The 19,170-nt window shown below is 39.0% G+C and overlaps 1 protein-coding gene across 14 annotated transcripts in view; it reads right to left on the minus strand.

Annotated features, from left to right (window-relative positions):
• chl1b (cell adhesion molecule L1-like b) overlaps positions 1-19,170 on the minus strand; it is a 212,401-nt gene that overhangs the window by 81,131 nt on the left and 112,100 nt on the right. For 11 of the 14 annotated variants that reach the window (XM_049479449.1, XM_049479442.1, XM_049479444.1 and 8 more), the window contains 2 exons: positions 2,688-2,881; positions 943-960 (listed from right to left, as the gene is read on the minus strand). In XM_049479449.1, coding sequence (XP_049335406.1) covers positions 943-960; positions 2,688-2,787 — 118 coding nt within the window. In that variant the 5' untranslated portion in view covers positions 2,788-2,881. The remainder of the gene's footprint in view (positions 1-942; positions 961-2,687; positions 2,882-19,170) is intronic. The other 3 variants (XM_049479446.1, XM_049479452.1, XM_049479450.1) reach the window with 1 other exon arrangement.

Consider the following 19,170-nt stretch of genomic DNA (forward strand, 5'->3'; position numbering starts at 1 on the left):
CAGATATCTGAGTTAAAGTGTGGTTTCATACAGGAACCAGGACAATGAGCATGTTTTAGCTTTTAGTTAAAGCTAAAATAAATGTTGATTAAAATTGAAAGCTGAATAAACGTTAGGGTGTCTTTTTAACAAATTTGTCTAGTCTTGATAAAATAATTTTAAAAGTCCAATAACACAAATTGCAATATTATCACTCTGCATAAGCATTTAAAGCTACTTATGCATCAAATTAGAAGCTTGTTAGAAATATCTTGCTCCATTTTTAGGCAAATAAAAAGCTTAACAAAAAATAAAGCTGTCCTCATATAAAGCACATTTATTTTAGTCCAGTTACACAGATTGGCATAGAAAAGCTACATATACATCAAAAGAAATGCTAATTGTGAACATCAGGCTCCATTTTTAGGCCATAAAACTAGTTTTAGCAAACGTAGCTGTGACTTGCACCCACAATACTACAACAAATCTACAAACACTAAAACCAAGGAACACTTTACACCTCTTGGTCAAATATTTACAATTTATTTCATTTTTAACTAAGTTTTAGTTTAATGCAGCAACACATATTACAATATAATCATGTGTGTGTTTGTTGAAATGCAATTTTTAAGACTTAAAAGTATTTCTAAGACAAATTAGCTTCAAAATCCACCCAGACTGACACTATAAACACTACAAACACTCGAACCGTGAAACACATGATCAGCAAGGTCAGTTACACAACACACAGATACCACATGATGGATTGGATCAATCTCTAGATCAATGAATGTTCCAGTGACAAAATGAGCAAATATATATATATATTAGATGCAGTTCGTCTACAGAAACGAATGTGTGATGCTCCGGGTGAGACGAGGTCATGTGATCGATCAGCTGATTGATTAGAAGAGAGAGAGTGAATGGTGGTGGAGAACTAAATCTACACTTTTATAAACTTACTGTTTATCCGACCTAAAACTAGAACCCCAAAGTCCAGGAGGCAGCAGGGGAACAAACAAACAAACAAACAAACAAACAAATAAACAAGGATGTAAACATGCAACATTTTGTTAAAAATCAAGTAACTGCAGCCGAAAATCCGCAAACTCTCCACAAATTCCCCCATAAATAATTAATCTGAAACAGGATCGAAGTGAGAAACTCCAGAACTGAACTGCGCTCTATACACCGTGTTCATGAACGTTCCCCAGTGATATACTGAATTCTGAATAATTTAACAGCAGAAAAATACATGCGGTTTCCAAGGAAACAGCAGGATAATAAACAGTGTAATAAATTATATCTGCTTAACGCGTGATTGTGAAGGGAACCTGCATATTTATATAAATTAGTTATATATATATATACATATAATCAATCAAATAACCTTTATTTTGACTCTGATGTACATTGAGGGTCACCCTCATTTTCAATGTAGGCGAACATTTACAGAAACAGGGATTCACATGACAGAGAAAATTATAATAAAATAGAAAAAAAATGAATGATTATAATAAAGTATGGTTTAATTGATAAAAAAATAAAATCAAAAGAAAATAAGACTAATACGACAAAATGAGTTCAAATTAACTAAAACTAACTAAAAAAAATAATATTATAATATAATTAATACATACTAGAGGTGGATGATACTGGGAATTTTGGTATTGATCCGATACCAAGTAAATGCAGGACTGGTATTGCTGATATTGATACTGATGCTTTTTTATATATATATTTTAAGCTTCATAGATCCAAAGGATGGAAAAGACCTAGGATAAAATTTCCCCAATACCTTATTATCACAATCAACATTTTAGTTTATTTTATTTATTGCTTAGAAACAATGAAAAAGTAACAAAACAAAATGTTTGCCTTAACATTAGGAAAATAAATATATTTTTTGAGGTAAAAAAGAAGTAGCCACTATACAAAAAATAAAATTAAAAATTAAAATTCTCTCCTCACTAGACATCTTTTTAATTTTATTGTTTTTTTTTGTTTGTTTTTCTTTAGGAAAAACTATAAAAAATAGGGAATTTTCTTCCTTTCAGTGCAATTCTATTTTTCTAGCTTGAGTATCGATCTTTTTACACGAGTATTGCTCAATACCAGCATTGGTATCGATATTATTATTATTATCATTATTAGAAAAGTCATTAGTGTAGGGGTTCACATACTTTTTCCCCTCACTGTGAATATTACATGTTGTGTTCAGTAATAAAACCATGCAAATATATAATGTTTTGTGTGGTTTTAGTTTAAGCAGACTGTTTGTCTATTGTTGTGACGTAGATGAAGATCAGAACACATTTAATCACCAATTTATGCAGAAATCCAAGTATAATCCCAAAGGGTTCACATACTTTTTCTTCATTTTCTGAATCAGTTCTTCACCGCAGGTTTATTAACCCTATTCATTGTTCGATTATAGCGCCACCATGTGGAGTAATAAAGCAGTAACTTTAATAAGTCTAATTTGAAGGAGTCTTGGGGAGTTTAGAGTGCCTATGTTTTAATAACAATATTTATATTTGGCACCACTTATCAGTAATGTATCACTAAATATGAAAACCATACGATACGATATATCACAATATCGATATTTTGTCCCACCCCTATTAAATATAAAGATAAATCATCCATAAGCAGAGCTACGACTCACTGAGTTCTGTATGTAAACAGAGCTTGAGAACATAACTTACCCTCGAGAGGAATATCCAGTGCACTGATGAGCTGAAAGCAGCAGGTACTGAGGAACACCCCCAATAGGAGGGCTACACCCCGTCTCCACGGCAACCGCATCCCTGGACTCACCTCAGGAGCTGAGTGGAGGAATAGACTGGCCTGGACCAGATCTCAGAGCATCTCACTCCAGCAGTAACGAGGAACTTGTGACCTGCACAACACACACACACACACACACTTCTGTTACCACCCACACATCAGATGCTCACACTCAGTCGGCGCCTAATAATCTTAAAGGTCTTGGTACACACACACACACACACACACATTTATATGATAAGTGTGTGAATTATAGAGCATTTTATGATAACGATGATATCACAATCCCCGATATATCACAAGACAATCAATCAATTAGTCAATCAATCAATCAATCATTCAATCAACCTGAGGCAATTCTCATTTTTAATGTAGCCGAACATTTACTTAAACAGGGATTGACACGACAAAGAAAATAATAGCTCATTTTAATTCTTTTAAAATAACAGTAAATAAAATATAAAAAAAAGATAAAAAATAAAAATAGATTAAAAACAAAAAACAATAATTATTACAAGAAAGCTCGGTTTAATTGATAAGAAATTAAGATAAAAAAAGAAGATAAGATTAATACAACGAAAATGAGTTAAAATTAAGCTAAAACTAACTTTAACAGTACAATAAAAAAAAAAAAAAATAATAATAATAATAATAATAATAAAAAGGATATAAAGAACTAAAAGAAGTAAAAATTACTACTAAATAACTAAAATAAAAAATAAAAGTTAAGAATAAATAAACAAAACTCTACCATATTTCACAGCATCTGTGTCACTGAAGAGAATAAAATACTCCTAAATAATCAAATACCAGCAAATATCAACACTTCTGAAATGGGCGTATCTGGGTTTCAGTGAGCGAATTCAGTGCTCCAGTTTGCCCCCTAGGGCCCTATTTTAGTGATCTATAGGCGAGTCTTGCACCGTGCAGCTTGATTCAGGGTGTACCAGTGTGTCTTTGCTATCGTAACAATGGGAAAAGTACATCTTCCGCATCTCGAAACACAAATCAAAAGGCATGTACTAATTATCTTAATTAATCATGGATGTGGTTCATTTTGGGCGTGGCGTGAAATAAACCAATCAGCGTATCTCTTGCTCCTCATTGAAAATAGACTGTTGATGGGGTGTAAGATAGCAGTGAGCATCATGACGCGCCTTGTGCAGGGTTTAAATACAATATAAAGGAACAGGCTTTTCTTATATTGAAGAAAATAGAAATGTTGAGATTTTGAGATGTTGTGAGCTCGTCTGTATGGATGATGTGTTCAATTCCATCAGCAGCTCACCTGATCTACCTTTACCTGATCTAATCTCTGATTTACCATCAAACCAGCTACTGATCTGATCAAAACTGTTAATAATACTATACGACTCCAAGTGGAGAGATCTGGAGATGATTTAACAGGTGTTTTGGGCATAATATGAAATAAACCAATCAGCGTGTCACTTGCTCATCATTGAAAATAAACTGGTGGTTGTATGCAAGATAGCAATGAGCATCACGATGCATCTTTTTCAGGGTATAAAATGGGTAAAAATGGATTAAAACAAAAATAGATTCATGCAAACATAACAATGTGTCACCAAATTGATATTTTTTATATATTGATGTCCCACCCCTCAAAAAATAAAAAAAATACACACCAATGCTTTTATTTATATGTACACACAGCTACATCATTTTCTCCGACAGCTTCCCCTCCCCAGTGCTTACACACACTCATCACACACTCATACACACCATATGCTCACAGTATGAACGCGCACACACACACACACACACACACACTTATAAACACACACACTCCACGCATCACCAGCAGAGCACACCTGCATCAGCACTTCCTCCCCAACCTCTTCTTTTGCTCAAATCGAGATGAATCTCCATATTAAAGCGCTGTATTCTCGCTCCCCGCAGACGCAGATATCGCATCTCTGTTTATCTGTTTGTTGTTCGGCTCGAGTGGCAGCCGCTCATTTCCCTCGTCTTCCCTTTCATAAAGTGAAATACTAAATAAATAAATAACTAAATAACAAGGGGACTCCTGTGGCTGTGATAATGCACAGCAGATGTTGCAGAAATTATTCTGAATTATGAATTCATGGCAGAAAAACACAGAGACAGATTCTGATTAGACGGATACAATAGTGAGAACAGAGGCGCGAGGCTTTCAGGGCGCAGCTGCCGGAATATTTAAGTACGAACACAGAACTTTACTGTACCAATTCTGCTGGAAATGAGCCGAGGATAAATGTCAAGCTATTTTTTCCCTGACATTACGGTCTCTCTGTAAAAAAAAATTATCATAAACACACTCCTAAACCTTGTGGAAAGCCTTCAGAGAAGAGTTGAAGCCATTATAGCTTACATAGACAAAGAAACTGAAGCACCTGGTTTTAGAGCACAATAACTGATTGTGGTGACGGACAGTTCTGGTGGAAACAGGAGAGTTGAGGTGAACATTGAATTCTGCGTGATTTGATCAGCCGTGGTTTTATGTTTTTTGGATACAATCCGGGTTAGCACCCGAACATCCCTTTCAGACAGCTTCCTCTTACAGCGTCCACAGTTAATCCTGTTGGATGTGGTTGGTTCTTCTTGGTGGTATGCTGACATTACCCTGGATACTGTGGCTCTTGATGCATCACAAAGACTTGCTGTCTTGGTCACAGATGCTCCAGCAAGACGTGCACCAACAATTTGTCCTCTTTTGAACTCTGGTATGTCCCCCATAATGTTGTGTTCATTGTAATATTTAGAGCAGAACTGTGCTCTTACCCTGCTAATTGAACCTTCACACTCTGCTCTTACTGGTGCAATGTGCAATTAATGAAGCTTGAACACCAGGCTGCTCCAATTTAGCCATGAAACCTAAAATCCCACACTAAAATGATGACAGGTGTTTCAGTTTCATTCTCCAACACCTGTATTAAACCCTATGGATTAAAAAAGGATATAATTCAGTGTTGTTCACAAATGCGTGTGAAGGTGGACCTAAAATGAAGGTATGGAAATAAAGAGGTTTGTACTAATGATATTCTGTAAATATGTAAAATGAACTCAGTGAAAGCATGTGTTAAGTATGTTGTAACCTTCAAAAGGCATGCTAACTGATGCTAACTGTTCATTAGCTTACATAACTAACACTGAAAAACAAAGTTAGAGTTGGGAGTAACTGCAGCGTGATCTCACAGCATTCAGATCTAATTAGCTTCTTTTCATTCATAGTTTCTGCAGTGGAGCTGAATCTCCGGGGCTTCTGCTGATTAGCCCTCTGTTCTCTCAGGCCCTGACCCGACTCATTACACCACTTCCTCTCTGACTCTAATTTACTCAAACATCCAACAGCAAGAGAGAGAGAGAGAGAGAGAGAGAGAGAGAGAGAGACTTTTGACTTTTAAAACCCTTTATTATCTATCAGTTAATCAGGGACAAAAAAACACCTTATTTGAAAATAGGCATAACCCAGAACACCACGTTACCAGGCAAATAGTAGTTCACCATACTCCAGTAGCACACAACCCCCATCAATACAGCACTTTCTTTCAAATTCCAGTTCATTTTGGGTACTCTGATAAAATAAAAACTCAGCTCGTACTCGAGACTCCACCAGGGCTTTAAACTGCTCTGTTATGTTTACATCTCTTCCCTCTGTAATCAGTCTGAAAGTTTTCCATATGGCTAGTTTGGCCTGTCCTATTAAAAAGTTCACAAAAACACATTTAGCACCCTGGGCTCTTGTGTATTTGCAGCCAAAGATAAAGATGACTTTGGTCATCACCAGCCCCATCCCCTGGAGGACTGCACACAATAAGTTTATCTGTGGTGTCAGTCTGGTACATGAAGTAAAAGCGTGAAAAACAGTATCAACAGACTGACAGAATACACATAAAGGTGATACATCTGGAGTAATTTTAGAAACATGTGCATTGGTGGGTAAAATACAATGTAAAATCCTCCACTGAAGGTCTCCAGAGCGTTTAGGCAGAGGGGCCTTATATAGGAGCCTCCATGATGGCCTCAGACTATCAGGAACTGAGAAGTGGTCTCTCCACTTGGAGTCCACCCTCCCCTGCAGCTCAGCATAATGATCAGATTTTATACAACACTGGTACAAGACCCTCTTACCAGCACCTGAGAGAGGCACACTCAGGAGGCCCTCAGCAGACAGAAGACCACACCCCCCAGTTTCTCCATCCATAAAAACATTTGGTGTGATGTTTAGTTGGAAAACACTGAGAGTGATTCCCACCAGCCAAAGCAACAGATATAAAGTCACGATAACATTGGGAAAAAGAGGTTTTTACAGTGTTTAGGAAGAAATTAACCAGGCGTTCAGATATAATACCGACCATGGTTTTAATTTCAGCAGCAGAGTGCCAATGTCCTGCAGCCAAATCCACAATGTCTCTGATCTTTACTACTTTTGCTCTGATAAAAGCAGAAGCAGTAGAACTCAGGCAGTCCACATTGCGGTTAAAGAAAGGATTAGAGAATATGGGTTCATCTAATCCATGTAAAACAGCCCCATGAATTAAGTACAGAACCATAAAAACCCGGCACAGATATCCGTTTTAAAACATCACGTGACATTAAAAATAGCTGTTTATCAAGGCCCAACCGGCCCAAGGTCCTGAGCAGTGCCAGTCCAAACCGGACCCAAGGGGTACAGTCATCCTGATAAAGCAGTTTTTTGATAGTGGTCAGTCTCATGGCCTTCACTTTATCAGAAATCTGAATTAGTCCCTGACCTCCCTCATCCAGAGGTAGATGTAGTACTCCAGGAGGAAGCCAGTGAAAACCATCCCAAAAAAAGTCAATGCAGGCCTTCTGAACAGATCGCACAAGGGTAGTGGGGGGGTCCAGAACTGTCATACGGTGCCATAGCATGGAAGCTATGAGATTGTTAATCACCAGCACCCTCCCCCTGTATGACAGTTCAGAGAGGACCCACCTCCACCTCTGTAGCCGACCCACAGCTTTGTCTTCCAATCCGTCCCAGTTGTTTTTCATAAAGGACTCAGTCCCTAAGAAAACTCCCAGTACTTTCATACCATCTGAGCGTCAGGAACACTGAGGAGGAAGTGATGGATCTGTTTGCTCTCCCCACTGGCCCACTAGAAGAGCAGAACTTTTGGACCAGTTTATTTTCGCCGATGATGCTGCTTGGAAAAGCTGGAGGCAGTGTGTCATCCAAACAACATCATCATCAGATTTTATAAAAACTGTCACATCATCCGCGTATGCAGTCAGCTTAACTGGTTCAGTGGGTGCGTTACTGGGTCTCTGGGCTGATATTCCACTGATCTTTTTCCTCAAATTCACCAGCAGTGGCTCAATCGCCAGTGAATAGAGGAGGCCAGACAGACCACAACCCTGCCGTATGCCACGCTGGACACTGAATGTTCTTGTGAGATGACCATTTATTTTAAGAAGGCTGTAGACATCAGTGTAGAGCAGTTTAATCCATGATATAAAATGTGGGCCAAACCCAAAGGCCTCAAGAGCATCCAGTAGGTAGGAATGATCCACCCTATCGAATGCCTTTTCTTGGTCCAATGAGATCGCCCCAATACTCAATTCCTCCACCTCAACATATTTAAACAAATCTCTTATTAAAAAGAGATTATCAAATATGGAGCGTTCAGGAATGCAGAAGGACTGGTCACTGTGGACAACTGCCCCTATGCAGCACTTGAGCCTGTTGGTTAAAGCTCTGGAAAGTATTTTATAGTCAGTGCCACGAAGAGAAACAGGACGCCAGTTCTTCAGGTAGCTGAGATCTCCTTTCTTGGGTAGCAGGGTCACTACCGCCCTCCTACAGCTGAGTGGCAATAGACCTAGATCCATACTTTCCATAAACACAGAGTATATATCTGGTCCTATCAGGAGCCAGAAGGCTTTATAAAACTCTGCAGTTAGACCATCCAGTCCAGGAGCCTTTCCCTCACACTGCTGATGTGCAGAGGCAGTGAGTTCATCAAAAGTCAAACGGGCCTCCAGAGCTGAAACGTGATGATCAGGCAGCTGAGTCAGGTCACTCAGCAGCGAGTCTCTGGTCATCTGGTCACACGGCTCAGCAGTGTACAGGTCCTGATAAAACTGCAGAGCATGTCTCCTGATCTCCTGGCTGTCCACAGTCTCTCTCCCTTCTGGTAGACCCCAACACTCAAAAGTCCTTTTTTAAGCAGCCTTTTTCTTCAGGCTGAAGAAGAAGGTGGTTGGAGCATCCATTTGATTTAACTTAGTAAACCGTGCTCGAACCAGAGCCCCACGTCCTCTCTCCTCCAGCAGGTTTCTCAGCAGCATCTTCTTCTGTTTGATGTTCTCTACATCACCCGGATCACTCAGGCTGTTTATTCCACAACTGGACTTCAGGATTTCCTGCTCAAGAGTGTCCATCTTGGATTTTAACAGGCCCGTATTGTGAGCAGTGTATTGTTGGCAGAAACATTTGATGCTTGATTTGCCAATATCCCACCACTGGCCAAGGGAAATGAAATTATTTTTTTTCTCTCTCCACACCTCCCAGAAAAAAGTGAAAGAATGGATAAAAGAGTGGTCTTGCAGTAAGCAGTTATTAAAATGCCAGTGAGATCGCTGTTCTGAGACAGATGAAAGAGAAACAGTAACAGAAACAAGATGGTGGTTGGACAGTGGAAAGGGAAAAATAGCAGCACAGGAGAAACTACCTCTATCACTTTTACGTATATAAAACCGGTCCAGGCGGGCCCCTGATATCCGGTTTGCATTGGTTTTTAACCATGAATATTGCCTGTCCATAGGAAAGGCCTCTCTCCAAACATCAATAAGACCATGAAAATCAACCACAGCTTTAAGTGCTGCTGCCGAGCGTGGATGAGGTTCTTGGTGGTTCCTGTCTAATGCAGGATTAAGAGTACAATTAAAATCACCAGCCAGCACTACAGTTCTCTCCCCAGGACACGCTTTAATAGCCTCAAGGAGTGCCTCAAAAAACTGAGTGCGGTCTACACCTACACAAGGTGTGTACACATTAAAGAATGTAAAAGATACCCCTTTAATCTCTACATCCAGTCTCAGCAGCCTCCCATCAATAACCTCAGTCATAGTGGCATTGAGACCCTGAACACCAGCTGTAATTAATATAGCAACACCAGCACTATTGTAGGATCCATGACTGAGGAAAGCCTGACCCTTCCATTCATTTATCCACTGTGATTGATTTTCATGATCACTGTGTGTTTCCTGTATAAAAAGAACGTGGATTTTCCTAATTGCTAAGTATTCAAACAAAGTAGCCCTTTTCACAACATCACGGCAGCCATTTATATTTAAAGAGCCAAGTTTTATACAGGCCATGATGCAAAGGAAACAAAACGTAATGCTGAAAAAATTGAAGGCTATACACAACATTATTTCTGCTTTTATCTTTTGTGGGACAATCTTTTTCTAACATTAGCCATGAGTTTATTTAATCTGTATCTTTTTTGCTGCTCCAGTTCAACCCGAGTTGCTTTTTTCATTGCTACAGAGCATGAAGCCAGAAAGAGTGGTAAATCTGGAAAATATTGTTCAATACTGGGTTTACGCTGACCAAAGGTTTTATCCAGAAAATAATTAATCTGACTGAGTGAATAGAGTGAAGTTCTAGAGCTAGGACTGAACTTCTCTGAAACCTGAGAATCAGCCATATCAGTCTCATCTGCAACACTTTCTAATTCCTCATAATCCACATCAGAATCATCAGCTACTGACCTGACATCCGGGTCGGCGGGCGGTAGGCTGCACTGACCCAGCTCCGGTCCATCTCCGTGGGCAACACTCTCCTGTGTTTCCTCCACCTGAACATTAATATCAGCGGCGGGGCCGCTCTCAGCTCCGCCGGCCTGTGTAAGCACCTCAGCGGGCTGCCCAGAAACAGAGCGCCCGTCACCGACAGGCTCTGCTCCAGCCCCGCTCTCAGCAGCCTGAGCAGCCGCCGCTGAGCGCTCACTTCCCGGCTCAGTGTTCAGGCTGCCTGCCGGCGCAGTCACCGCTGGCCCTGTTCCAGCGGCGCTCTCGCGTGCATGTGGTGCCGGAGCTGCGCGCTCAGTGCTAGGCTGGGCGTGCGAGTCCTCCGCGCTGCTCACCCCCGGACCATCCGGCCGAGCTCCAGACTCAGTGTGAACATTTTGAGGACACATTTGTCTAATATGGCCAAATTCTCCACATGAAAAACAGCGCATAGACTCTGAGCTTATAAAAATAGTGCAGCTCCTTCCCTCCACTGTCACAGATACAGACACATTTAACGGGTCATATTGTGTGTTTAATATCATAGATGCCTGGCGTCTAAATGACAAGACATGTTTAAACTCGGCAGATTTACAACCGAGAGAAATCATTTTCACTGGACCCAGTACTTTACCATATCTTTCTAAAATGTTCTTAAGCAGTTCATCCGACGCTGCTGGCGGGACATTATAAAGTACCACTCGTTTAGATGGACTGGACAAAGCAAGAACGGGCACAAACTCATCTTTAATAACGAGACCTTTTTCCACTAGCTTATGAACCATTTCTACCTCGGACACAAACACTACTATGGCCTTATTCATTCTGGAAGCTGACCTGATGTTTTTAGCTCCCACTTCTTTGCTAACCGCTATTAAACATTCCTCCACTGACACGGAGGGGTCCGGGAAACATTTACAACCGTGTCTGAAAGTTAGACGGGGAGACGCTGCCCCAGCAGCCGCCATTGCGGCGCTAAACACTAGAACACACCAACTATATCACTAATATTACACTGACAGTGAATAAAGGAGATAGAAAAGTTTAGAAAAACTCACTCAGCCGGCAAACAGTCAGCCGCTCGCTCACACGCTCCGCACACACTCACGCACTCATTTCCGCTCAGGTGAGAGAGAGAGAGACAGAGAGAGAGACAGAGATACAGAGAGAGAGAGATACAGAGAGAGAGAGAGAGAGAGAGAGAGAGATACAGAGAGAGAGAGAGACAGATACAAAAATATATACAGAGAGGGAGACAGAGAGAGAGAGAGAGAGACAGAGATACAGAGAGAGAGAGAGAGAGAGACAGATACAAAAAGATATACAGAGAGGGAGACAGAGAGAAAGAGAGACAGAGAGAAAGAGATACAGCAAAAGAAAGTGTGAGACAGCGAGAAAGAAAGAGAGAGAGAGATACAGTGAGAGAGAAAGAGATATACAGTGAGAAATAGCAAAATAAAGAGAGTAAGAGAGACAGTGAGATAGAAAGAGCAAAATAAAGAGAGTGAGAAAGACAGCAAGAGAAAAAGAGCAAAATAAAGAATGAGAGAGACCTACAATGAGAGAGAGAGCAAAAGAAAGATAGTGTGAGAGAGACAGCAAGAGAGAGAAAGAGCAAAAGAAAGAGTCTGAGAGGGAGACAGTGAGAGAAAGAACAAAAGAAAGAGTCTGAGAGGGAGACAGTGAGAGAGAAAGAGCAAAAGAGAGTGTGAGAGGGAGACAGTGAGAGAGAAAGAGCAAAAGAGAGTGTGAGAGGGAGACAGTGAGAGAGAAAGAGCAAAAGAAAGAGTGAGAGAGAGACAGTGAGAGAGAAAGAGCAAAAGAGAGTGTGAGAGGGAGACCATGAGAGAGAAAGAGCAAAAGAGAGTGTGAGAGGGAGACAGTGAGAGAGAAAGAGCAAAAGAAAGAGTGTGAGAGAGAGACAGTGAGAGAGAAAGAGCAAAAGAGAGTGTGAGAGGGAGACAGTGAGAGAAAAAGCAAAAGAAAGAGTGTGAGAGGGAGACAGTGAGAGAGAAAGAGCAAAAGAGAGTGTGAGGGAGACAGTGAGACAGAAAATGCAAAATAAATACTGTGAGAGAGACGGCAAGAGAGAGAAAGAGCAAAAGAAAGAGTCTGAGAGGGAGACAGCGAGAGAGAATGAGCAAAGGTAAGAGAGTGTGGGAGACAGTGAGAGAGAGACACCATGTGAGAGAAACATATAGAGAGAGATACAGAGTGAATGAGAGACAAATAGACATACAGTGAGAGAGAAAGACAGACAGTGTGAGAGAAAAAGAGATATACAGTGAGAACGAGCAAAAAAGAAAAAAGAAAGAGAATGAGCAAAAGAAAGCGTGAGAGAAACGGAGAGACAAAGAGCAAGAGAAAGAGAGAGATACAGCGAAACAAAGCGAGAAAGAACAAAAGAAAGAGCAGAGAGAGAGACAGTGAGAAAGAGAAAGTGAGAGAGAGACAGTGAGAGAGAGATAGACATAGACAGCTATAGCGAGAGATTGTTGTTGTTGTTGTTATTATTATTATTATTATTATTACAGTATTGTTGTTTATTGGTGTTTCTATTAATGTTTTAATTGATAAATGTTCCACGATAAGTTTGGTTTTGATGTTTGTGGCAACATTGTTTTTGAAACAGTCCAAAAAACCAACTTCAGTTAAATTGAGAGAGAGAGAGATGGAGAAAGAGAGAGAGAGAGAGATGGAGAAAGAGAGAGAGAGAGAGATGGAGAGAGAGAGACTACAGATAGACAGCTGCACCTACCTATAAGCTATATTATTGTTTGTTATAATAATTATTGTTTTTGTGTTTTAAATGAATTAAATGGTAATTTAATGAATTGTTCTGTAAACTTTTGTTAATATTTACCTGTACAGTTCTATATTTTAAATCTGTTTTTTAATGGTTCTATTACGTTCGGAATATGTTGAACACTGCTTTGGCAATACAAATGTTAATATTTGCCATGATAATACAAAAACATTAACATTGAATTTGAAGAGAGAAAGAGCAAGACAGAAAGGGTGAGAGAGATAGACAGCGAGAGAGGACAGACTGCAAGATAGAGAGAGAATCTAAGGCAAATCTGAGCAACACTTCTGTCCTAACCGCCCGTCCCCACGAAACATCTCCATCCTTCCATAAAGAGCAGAGAAATATAAAAACATATAAAATAAGAAATGATTTCTCTGCAGCAGTAAAGACTAATTACAGCTGCAGGATTTGGAGCTCAGGGCTTTTCGGACTCTAAGCTCTTGATTGTGGTGAGGGGGAAGCAGCACCAGCAGATAGCCACGCTCCACCAGCTCCTCCACTTTAACCCACCGGCGCTTTCAGTCACTGCACTGTGTCCTTCAGAACCCTCCACCAGTCTTACACACTGCTTTTGGATAACTTTATGCTGCTTTACTCCTGGTACAAAAATTCAAGCAGTTCAGCTTGGTGGTTTGATGGCTTGTGATCATCCATCTTCCTCTTGATTATTATTCCATTAATTAGCTATTAGTTAATTCTTAATAATCTAATCTGATTAACATGGTGCTAACATTACTGTTTATAATGCACTATAAGAACTAATACAGCCATTATTAATCATTTCCACATAATAGACCCCTAATAAAGCACCAATAATATTTACACAGAATAAAGACTAGTAATAACTAGTGAATAAATCCTTTACAAATGTCTTATTGAGGCTTTATTAAGCAAATAAGATAATTAAGATATTTATAAGCACCTAATTTGCGTTCCTTAAAATAAAGTGTTACCATCTAATTTTATGTTTTATCTTTTAGCCCTTTTATTTATTTATTTATTTTATTCATTTCATCCTTTTATTTGTTTTGTTACTGCTTTTACTTTTTGCCTTTCAGCTTTTTATTTCATTTATTTCTTTCTTTTATTTATATATTTATATATTATTATTGTATAATTGTTGTTATTTTAGTTCTTTATTTCTTAAACTGTGTTATTTATATATTTTATGATTCTATGTATTTATCTCTTTATTTTATTGATCTACATTTAAACCTGTTTGCATATCCTTTTATTTTGATAATAAGATAATTAAGATATTAATAAGCGCCTAATTTGTGGTCCTTAAAATAAAGTGTTACCCTTAATTTCTATATTTAAAACTCTGAACCATTTGTGCTCATATGGAGACACTGCCTGTACTATCAGTTGGTTTCATGACAAAATTACACTCAATTGATTGAAAACAACATGGTGGGAATCCCAGTCAAAGGTTTCTACAGCCAATCACAGTAATCTGCTCCCCCAGTTAACAAACCCAATAGGAAACACCGGGGTCAAACGCCGGGGGGCAGTTATGTAATTGAATAATTGACCAGCGAGCGAAAAGCAGTCGATTCCCTCGTTTTTTGGGTGGAGGAATGAACCCAGCTCCTCCACAGTCCTGCATTTCTTAATAATGGTATTAACTCTGTCTGGGAGCTTCTGTTGAATCGAAGCTGTGTGCTCTGACCCCTCGCCTGACCCCGGAGAAGTCAATGGAAGAACCAGAGAGGAGAATGGGGGGGATGGGGTCTACACTGGTGTTCCCATAATCTTCCACAATCCTCAGATCCAGAAAAAAAATGGAGAGAACTTCAGTTTCTGAATCAGTTTCTCTGATTTTACTATTTATAGGTTTATGTTTGAGTAAAATGAACATTGTTGTTTTATTCTATAAACTACAGACAACATTTCTCCCAAATTACAAATAAAAATATTCTCATTTAGAGCATTTATTTACAGAAAATGAGAAATGACTGAAATAACAAAAAGATGCAGAGCTTTCAGACCTCAAATAATGCAAAGAAAACAAGTTCATATTCATAAAGTTTTAAGAGTTCAGAAATAATCAATATTTGGTGGAATAATCCTGATTTTTAATCACAGTTTTAATTTCATGCATCTTGGCATCATGTTCTCCTCCACCAGTCTTACACACTGCTTTTGGATAACTTTATGCTGCTTTACTCCTGGTGTAAAAATTCAAGCAGTTCAGTTTGGTGGTTTGATGGTTTGTGATCATTTTTAAGTGATCTCTTATTTTTATTTACAGAGCTGCATCACAATATTTTGTTTTGCAGGACTGCATTAATTTATTTTTAAAACACAGTACTGATTTTGGTATTAATTTTAGATAGATGCTCATAGATGCTTAGCTTAATACTTAACGAATATTTAACTCTTTTAAATTTGACCTAACACTTAAATATAGCCCAAACTCTAATCTTAATTTTTTAGGATTAGATTTATTGTTTAGATTTAAACTGTGGTTAGTGTTTTAGGTTTTAGTTAAGTAATAGTTAATAGACATTTTATTGAATGTAGGTTGAGTATCTATGGGGCGTTGATAATAGACCATCCAAATAAAATTACCCTGTTACTCTGAATTTTAATTATCAGTTTAGATGTAAACATTGGTGTAAAATATTGTGTTTTTATACTTTGATAGTTTTCCTAAAATTTGGTAAAACTGATTTATCTGTATCCTCACATGGAAACATTGTAGTTCTACTTTTTTACACCAACTTTAAAATTATACTTAGTCTAATTTTTTTAAACTTTGACCTGTACCATCTATTGGTCACATGATAACGTTACAGTCAATTGATTGAAAACAACATGGTGGGAATCCCAGTCAAAAGTTTCTACAGCCAATCCAGACAGAAACATGGGCCAGGTCAAATATATCATCCAAATTTATGTTTATGTTTAAAACTACTTTATTTACTTACTGTGGAAGGATACAATCTAGTTTTTGGGCTAACCAAGTCCTTTTGATGCCAAATGACATGGATAATTTTTAAATGCTAAAATAAACTACTGTGCCCATATGTGGACATTGTTTGATTTTTCTTCCTTTACAACGAGAAAGTTTCGTTTTTATTCTACAGGTCCTACAGATCCCAAAAAAAAACCTCTATATTTGTACAAATGTTACTGTCAATCCCTCTTAATCCCCTCAGCATCACTATTACACTATAGTCTTGTGTCTCTTGTCCCACGTGCTGTATTTCTATATCTGTGTCCTTGTTGTATTCTTCATTTAGTGTCTCTCATTATTTTTATATTTATATTTATATTTTTATCTTGCTGTACTTGTTGTAACTTTGGGAAGAAAATTAAAACATAATTTTAATTCTCTGTATGTTCTGTACGTATGCAGTATTCACAATAAATCTACTTGATTTGACTTTAAAAATTAAAAATCCAAACCAAGCTAGAGTCCAGAAGTCTCAGGAGGTTAAACAATACGATATATTGAAGAGTACTTCAATACACTGCTCTAATTGAGTTAAGCGCTCGCACTTCCTCCCAGAATATCCTCTCTCTCTCTCTCTCTCTCTCTCTCTCTCTCTCTCTCTCTCTCTCTCTCTCTCTCTCTCTCACACACAGATGGTGGCTGGTGGTTGTACTCAGATTAGAATCAAAAGCTACGCTAGGCTAATTGGATTGTGCTCTACTGGACCATTTGGCGAGTGGAAGAGGCATTTGCTGATCTTCTTCCAGGGCAAAGTGGTTGATTGTGACCTCAGGGGCTTTCATTAATCCAAAGCCACTCAGACCAACAACATCTCTAGTTTAACTGAGCTCCAGAACTCAGATAAATAGAGTTTAGCTTCTTCTTCTTCTTACTGTTGAACGTTTAGCAGTACACTGCATCACCATTAGTCTGTGTACAGATAATAAACCACTGATCTGAATACAAAAACTGCACATTATATTCTGACCTGATACTGTATATCTCATTTTCCAGCACCTTAAATTGTACAAATCAGCTCTATGACAGTCCCACCCATTAAACCTGAAATATTTTAATATTTTAAATACCTAAAAAAATAGAATTGCTGTCCTAGAATTAGTTGAACCAAGTTTACAGTAGACAATTTTAGACTACTTTTTCTTTACCTTCAAACTGCTTTTTGTAGATCGCCAACAAAAAAAAAATCTCTGGTCCAATGACCAATCACAGACACCCGGCAGCTATTAGGATTGCGGAGAAATAACCACATATCCAACTAACCCAACACATGTTCTACATGGGGAAAGAGCCATTTATGAAGAGCCTGCCTACTTCCTGTCCCTGCAGTAGCTAATGCTAAATTAGCATTAGTCAAGCTAAGAGATCATGAGTGAGTCCTGTATGAATAAGGCTGAATAGAGCTAAACAGCTTAAAACATTTTGAACACTGATTTTGCTCAATTGTTCAATTTGAACAATTCTGGACTAATTCTGGACTCACTTTAAGTGGGTATTCTCCTCTCTAGAAATTATCTGGCATGGTGTCTTAAATTGAATAAAAAAAAAGAATAAAAAAAACAATTAAAGAGCCCGAACTCTTGCATGGCATGGATTTTTTATTTCTCTTTGTTATTTGTGCTAATTGGCACCTGATGAGTGTAAAAACTAAGAATTATCTTTTTTTTTACATGATGCCGTTTCTAAGAAAAAATTATGTCCACATATGAGGACTTTAGATTTATATTTTGCTAGAACACAGTGAAGTTGCAATTAGTAATGATGCGCAAAACATTGTTTTTGGGGCTGAACACAGCAGCATTTTTTTTTGCCTGAGTGCAAAACAAAAGTAGAAACTTTGAGCAAAAATATGGCTCATTTGAAGAGCTACTTCTTAACAAAATCAAAACTGTACGGTGTTAAACTCTTCTGCCACCACTAGGTGACAGTATGATAATGGCCTCATATGAGGACATCAGGCCTTTGTAGAATAAAATTTAGTGTTGTGTGTTTTAGAAAACCCAAAATGTGATTAAAGGTTAAAGACCCACAATTACAGCATATCCAGTCCTGTTTTGCATTCTGACTCCTTTCAGTACTCATTTTAGCAACATCCCAACGTAGATCAGTATCTTCACCCAGGGATGCTCCTCTCCTCAAATCAGCATCCGCCTCTTAATGACTGATTTCTCTAATGCATTTTAAACAGCAGAACTGATCCAGAAACAGCTCTCCAGCCCAGTAAATGCTGATGAAATGAGGACTGAGGCCACTTAAAGACCTCAGGCTGTTTCCTCATGCTGTCGCTCAGTGGCGGAGGCTTACGCCCAGCTCTGCTGAAGCTGGCAGGAGGTTAAAAGCTGCCCGGCGTGGGAAGAGCTGGGTGACCTCTGACCTGCGCTGGTTCTGGCAGAGCCTGGGTACCACAGCCTGAAGCAGGAGCCAGGAGAGGAGGAGAGGAGGATGGAATCTGGGGCAAGGAGAATCTGGAGCTTTTTAAACTGATGGATGGTGTCCTCTCTCTCTCTCTCTCTCACTCTCTCTCTCTTTCTCTCTCTTTCTCTCATTTACTCCCCCTCTCTCTCTCCTGCACTCCTCCGGATGTGTTCTGTGAATGATTATAAAGCAGGAGAGTGGGGGAATTAAGGTGAGAGGGTGGGAGGAACGACGTCACTGATCAGAAGCTCAGAAGCTCAGAGGAGACCCAGTTCACCCACTCTCACCACACAGCAGAATCCCATCAGGAAGCTCTCAGTACTGGTGCTCTCAGTGCTCAAGCGTTCACTGCCATTATTCTAAGATTGCATGGTGTTCTTGTACCACACTCTAAAAAACAGAGGTACGATATGAGTACTTTTTTGTACTCAAAGGTACTCTCTTCATAATTGTACCCTCA

This window comes from Astyanax mexicanus, chromosome 5 (genome assembly GCF_023375975.1).
Source record: "Astyanax mexicanus isolate ESR-SI-001 chromosome 5, AstMex3_surface, whole genome shotgun sequence".
In the NCBI taxonomy this organism is placed as follows: Eukaryota; Metazoa; Chordata; class Actinopteri; order Characiformes; family Acestrorhamphidae; genus Astyanax; species Astyanax mexicanus.